Genomic DNA, 6,710 nt, shown 5'->3' on the forward strand with positions numbered 1-6,710 from the left:
GCTACGGTCTAAGATTTTAGCAGGGTTGGCTAAGTTCGTAATTTTTTTAAACTAGTTAAGTTAAAGTTAGTTGCTTATAAAATTAATTTTGTTATTTAAAAGTTTTCTGAACAAAAATTAACTCCAGTTAAAGTTACGTTTAGATTAAATTAATATTGAAGTTAAATCAAAAGTTTGGTTTTTTTAATATTATTTATATTAAATTAGAACTTTGTTTGGTAATTTTTTTGAAATTTATAATAACATAACGAAGAAATGTTGGTTTTTATATAGAAATATATTTTTTGGTAATTGCAATTGATGACAACATATAATTGAACATGAAAATTAATAATACTTATTTAATTTAAAAATAATACGTTTATAACTTATAAAAAACAATAATAGTATTCAGAGATAAAAAATTTAACTTAGAAAAAAAGTTAATAAGTTTACAGTAAAAAATAACTAGTTGAAGTTAAAAATTAATACATTTTAATTTAAGCTAAGTTAAAAGTTATTAACTTTTTAATTTTTTTTCACTTTTAATTAATTAACTATAGGTATTACCCAACCCCGGATTTTAGATTATTTTTATTTTTTCTTAATTTGTATTTTCTTTCAATTTTTTTATTTTCTCGTAATATTTATTTTCTCTTAAAAAGAATAATATACAGGGTGTTTTTAAAACTAGGTCAAAGATTTTAAGGGCGTTATTCTAAGGTTCAAAATAAGAAAAAAGTTTCTATATTAACTTGGGTTCAAAAATGAAAAATTAACCTTCCGATATCTCTTTCAAAATTAAATCAAATTGTCAAAATCACATAAAAATAAAGAATTTGCTATTAATTATTATTACGCTGTGCAAAATGTCAACGATCTGTAAAAAAATCTCTGAGAGTTATATATAATACATTTTTTGATTTTTTCTCCCAACTTTAGCGGGCTAATTCGGCGGAAAAGCATTTTTTGAACCCATGTTTGGACTTTTTTTCTTATTTTAACCCTTAGAATATGCCCTTAAAATCTCTGACATACATTCAGAAACATCCTATATTAGTGAAGAAGATTAATGAATTTCAGATAAGTTTTATCTTTATCAAAAATAGTTTTATAATTGTAGCTTTAAAACTAACCAGATAACGTATGCAGCGTTTGCTGACAAAGAAATAATTGAAGGCCTCTCCTTCGAATCGTTTTCATTCAAAAGCACGTATTGAAATATCTGAAAAGTAACTAACATATTGATGATGCAATCTTATTTATGTATGATAATTATAATCATTATTTGACTGTTTATTTAACCCTTAGACTCCCGGCATTTTTTTATTAAAATTGAGGTTTTTTCCTAAAAATTTATCTATATAAGTAACATATACATCGTGCACAATTTCGAGATTTGTACCGAGCCACAAAAGTGGCTTTCTCGGCAGTCTAAAGGTTAATAAACAATTTATAGTTTATAGAATTAAATAGAAATATCGATCTACGTATACTATTCTATATTAAAAAGGATATTCTATTTCTATGGCAATAAAAATTCGAAGTCTATAATTATTATTTGCAAGGCGCAATTAAATTATTAAAAAATGGCACTTGTATGCATCATCAAATTTTCGATGACATGATTTTCTAAATTTATCTCTTTCTTTACACATACACATAAATTATACACATGTGTTATATATTTTATATATAGTTACCATTCTTTTTCGAACTCCTCTTATTACGTTGGATATAATATTACTGAAGTGTTGAGTAGAATATGAAATGTTTCAAGTTTGGAAGTCGTTTGTGCACGTGTCGGCTATCAATATCTAATATAAATTTTTTATACGTTTATATAATTGCTCTATTCAAAGCGCAACATTTGTTGTAAACAAAGGAGAACGCAAAGATTTATTACAAAAGAATAAAGTTGTAAGGCTAGGGAACCGCGTCATATACTATACAAATAAATTAAATAATCTTAAATTAGATAATCTTACAATCAATGTACAATAGTCCAAAGGTACATATCGAATGTACAATGAGCAATAATATTGATCACTCTTGCGTAATGCGTTGCGATATTCGATGAATTGTTATTCGCATACACGTGCATATATTGTATATGAAACACATTCGTATCGTATTTCGTATAATCAAATTGACTGAAGAATTTCCTGATTTCTTTCACGCATCGCGAGTTCAAGGTTTTAGCGAGTACGTTGCTGAAAGTGAAAAATTTTATCTTTAAAGATAGAAGCACAATTTAGGATTTCATTATATTCGCCATCCGATTTTTGCAAATTTACCAAATATATAAAATAATTATTTATTAGTGAAAAGATTATTCATATTATTTTATTATTATATTCGCGATCCAATTTTTTTGCAGAAAATAAGAACGTGCTCCGATTTTATAGTCTGTGAATAAGAAATATTTTTCATTGAGTGATTGAAATTTTACAATATATATTTATGATTCTATTATTTATGGAATATATAAAAGTAAAAATTACTGATTATTGTTGCGTCTCTAAAACGCAACTCTCTTTTGTTTCGCATTAATTTTCACAAAGAGCGGTTCATTTCAAATAAAATGTAATGAAGTTTTCTCTTCTTCTTAGTAGATAATTTACAATATTTTTCTAAATTAAAAATAAAACCAGAAATTAATTTTAGTCATTCAGTATTGCAACTTCTTAATAATGCACCTCCTGCATATATATCACTTATTTATTTTATCGGAATAATCTTTCAACTTTAGACACAGACATTTTTTCGCCCTTTCGCTTTAATGTTTTCCGGACTATTGTTCTTGCGTTATGTTATATTAGCATAATCTAGTTTACTCTTTCCATTCTCTTTATCTTTTACGTTGGTTTCATTTGGTCTTTGTTTATTTCATGTTATTATGACATATATATCGACATACGCTATATCGCACTGATTTTTCAAAAATGATTGCTACGTTGTATGTGTAATCAGTAACTGACGAACAGAAAAGTGAAAGCGATTAATATTACATTACGATATGGGAGAAACTCGTGATTTTGTTATTCTTGCTAAAACACGCATTTCAATATCACCCCTTTCCTTCTTTCCTTGAATCGTTTCTGTGATTAGATAAAGTCTTTAATAATACATAATGTAATCATGTAATATATACCAATTTTTTTATTATCTAATCGCGATCAGATTTAGGCAAAAATTGCAAATGCATGCACCGGTTTTATAATAAATGTAAACAACAAATATCTTTTGTTACGTGATTGAAATTTTATAATATATTCATGATTTTATATTTACGGAATATATAAAAAAAACTATTATTGAAGAGAGAAATTGTTGCATCTCTATATAATATACTATAGTGTAAAAATAAAATAAAACTTTTTTATGTATATTTAAGAAACAGTATTATTTTATGCCACATTACAAATGTTTCCGTATATGAAACGAAATAATATTGATATCGCGAAAACAAATCCAAATGGTTGTAGTTGTAAACTAGAGATAATGCTATCATCACCATAAAGTGCATGCTTTTAGAATTGTTGACTGTTGACCCGATCTCATTTTTCAATCATTTTTATCAATTATATGCTTCCATGAACTACAATGAAAATATTCTTTCTGTGGTCTAATTAATAAAAGTGCATCGTTAATATATGTATCTACAAATATCAAATTACATAATAATATTAGTCAAAGACACAAAGTTTCTATTAATAATAAATAAAAAAATTCACGAATATTATCATCTCCACGTTGTATTGTGTGTTTCATTAACAATAAATTGACGAAATATATGTATATTTTAACTAAACATACTGTATATAATACAATCAATTCAAAAACACTGCATGTAATTTTTTTCTACATATATATTGTATATATATGTATTGTTTAGAGGTGTATTAGGCCTGTCTTATAATAGAAATAATAAAAAATACTGTACATTTATTATGATGTTGGGTCCGTAACAATTAATATGCATTAAGTAAATTCATTGTTTAGATATAATTAGCCGAGGAATTTATTCATCATCTTGTACAACAGTTGTTTTCTCAGATACATAAAGTCCATCTAAGAACTTTCTAATATCCTTATTTTTTACTGTCGTAGATTGTTGGATGAGAGCAGCTGAAAATGAATCATATAACATATTCATAAGTAATTCAAATTGATTTATATGAAATTAAATATTAATTAGCTTAATTTAATATTTAATTTAAATATTTGATTTCGAGTTAATTTTTTCAATTTAATTATTTATTTCAAAGAAATAATGTCAAAGTATTTACCTGAACGAGATACATCTTCTAAGGAGTTTCCCTCGATGATCAACTCGTCTTTCTGTTTTCCAGAATTTGCAACAGTTACACCGGGTGCCATTTTGACACGACGTATGTACTTTTCACCCAAAAAGTTACGAATTTCTATAACTGTGTTGTTCTCCGTAGTAACACAATTGATGGGAAAGTGAGCGTATACAGCTCGCATTTTGTATTGGTAGCCCTTTGTCACACCCTTGAGCATATTTTCTATATGAGAGCATACAGTACGAACAGCAGCTAATTCCTTCTTCGTTCCAAACCATTTTTCTACTTTCAGTAATCTTGGACTCATCATCTATATGTAACAAACATTATCTATATATAATAAAAACATATACATTGCAGTACAGTGTGGATATGGTGATAACACTTTGGTATAAATCACAAATATTTCAGATAAGGATGTATCATTTATGAAAAATGAAGGGGAATCCTGATTATCATCATAATATAAGTATTTTTAATATTGATCAAATTTATAATGAATAAATGATCTTATCTACAAGAAACATGCTATAACAAATATTTTATAAAAATAAAAAAATCAAACTTTTTACTTACACGAATATCAAGCGCAAGATGTTTGAATGATCGTTTCAAAACACCTCTTGGTCCTTTTACAGTCACCAGACGGGACTTGACTGTAACAGTCAATCCCTCTGGGATTTTAACTGTTTGATTTGTAACAATCTGCTTCATGCTGCAATATAAAGAAATTTCACATAAAATATTTTGTATATAAGTGTTTACAATAATATATATCTAAACTATTATAATAATTACAACTATAAAATTTTTAAATATAATAGAAGCAATAACAGTCTCGCAATAAGCGTAAAATTCGAAAGCAATATAATTTATTAGTAAAAGAAAATTGTAAATATAATTAAAACAAGGTGATATAGAAATATATACTGTATTTAGCTTTATATATAAATAAGACAAAAAATCTCCATATGATTCTCTATCTTTATTTTGTTATATTATGTTTTACCGGAATAAATAACTTTTTTTTACATCAAAATAGCATCCAACAGTATAATAAAAACATACAATTGTTCATTAAAATACACAGAACATACTTTACAGCATAAAGTTTTTAGGTTACGACAAATTATTGCTTACAGTATGTTTACATGAATTAAGATGGATTGGTATTACAACTTTATATTTAAAAAATTATAAAATTTTTCCTAAACTTATAAAATGATCTCTCATTTATTGCAAATCTATCTTATCTTGATAGCAACACCTCGAGAGCAAATTGTTGACAGCTATAATCGCGAAGGTTATATTTCTTGTGGATGCAAAACGTTTCGCATATCGCGAAAAAATATTGTATCGCGACGAAAATAGAAAAAATGACGAATGCTAAAAATGCGTAAAAATCAATTTGGCATTTGACGCATCGCCGGATCGTCACAGATTTTATACGATATCCCTGAAAGCAAAAATTTCATTACCTTCAACACGCCACACGGTAACCGGAAAGGACCGAGGAGATGAAAAAACCGATCCACCAATAGGATGAAGCGATGAAGATAGAGCAACATAGAGAGGCGCCAGTTCTTTAGTCGCATTTTAGTTACACGATTTCTCCGCTGCGAATTGCGAAATTTGTCCACGCAGAACGATGCTGTGATTGGTCGAGATTAAAAATCCCTAGACTTGGAATTTCATCAGTTTCTCTACTTTATGCCTTCATAATTTTATTATTCGATGGCAAAAGTCCGTTCTCTTTCTCTTTCGATAAATACTCCGAACTTTGACACAATTTTGGGAAATGTCATTACATCAAATGCATTTAGGCATATCTAAAGGTATGTATTATATATCTAGTCACAATCTAAATATTTCAACACTTTTATTAATAAAATATTAATATATATAGTTTTTTAATATATTAATATTTTTGTTAACCAAAAATATCACGTATATACTTTTATATTTATATATTAACTTAAAATAAAGTTAAATATTTCATAAAATGAAATATTAATATTCTTAATAAAAATATTTTTACGAATATACAGAAAACCTAATCAAATTGAATTAATTATTTCTAATAGTAATTGCGCAAGATAAAATTGAGGAAATGTCTTGACCTGAGAATAATAGAACGCACGTCCTACTTTGAAAAGGTTCTCCGTCTTATTACATTCTTCGAATTCTCTCCGTCCGTCCGTCGTATTCTTATTCTCGCAAGCAACCGTAAAAGAGATCGTAAGAGCAAGATTCTCCAGTTCTTCCTCTCGAAGTAAAAAAAAAAAAAAAAAAAAAATAGAAAAAATTGCGCGGTAAGTGGTTCGCCGAGTCGCGCGCATGCGCGGCGAGTGACAGTCGAGTGCGCGCGTGCGCGGCGAGTGACAGTCGAGTGCGCGCGTGCGCGGCGAGTGTCAGTCGTCA

General features: G+C 27.6%; 1 protein-coding gene across 1 annotated transcript; it reads right to left on the reverse strand.

Annotated features, from left to right (window-relative positions):
* Positions 1-3,910: 3,910 nt before the first annotated feature.
* RpL9 (ribosomal protein L9) lies at positions 3,911-5,853 on the reverse strand. Its single transcript, XM_029307941.2, has 4 exons — positions 5,768-5,853; positions 4,866-5,004; positions 4,272-4,599; positions 3,911-4,110 (listed from the first exon to the last, which is right to left on the reverse strand). The coding sequence occupies exons 2-4, from the start codon at positions 5,001-5,003 to the stop codon at positions 4,004-4,006; spliced, it is 573 nt and encodes a 190-aa protein (XP_029163774.1). The 5' UTR covers position 5,004; positions 5,768-5,853; the 3' UTR covers positions 3,911-4,003.
* Positions 5,854-6,710: the final 857 nt, after the last annotated feature.

Source organism: Nylanderia fulva, unplaced genomic scaffold, assembly GCF_048542155.1.
Source record: "Nylanderia fulva isolate GAGA-0341 unplaced genomic scaffold, ASM4854215v1 Scaffold12, whole genome shotgun sequence".
Classification (NCBI taxonomy): Eukaryota; Metazoa; Arthropoda; class Insecta; order Hymenoptera; family Formicidae; genus Nylanderia; species Nylanderia fulva.

Bases quoted from the DNA above. Each gene is read 5' to 3' on its own strand.
- RpL9 (XM_029307941.2), bottom strand. From the start codon at position 5,003: ATGAAGCAGATTGTTACAAATCAAACAGTTAAAATCCCAGAGGGATTG. The intron at 4,600-4,865 runs GTAAGTAAAAAG...TGTTACATATAG, and splicing joins ATCTTGCGCTTGATATTCGT to ATGATGAGTCCAAGATTACT. The intron at 4,111-4,271 runs GTAAATACTTTG...ATTCATTTTCAG, and splicing joins AGAAGATGTATCTCGTTCAG to CTGCTCTCATCCAACAATCT.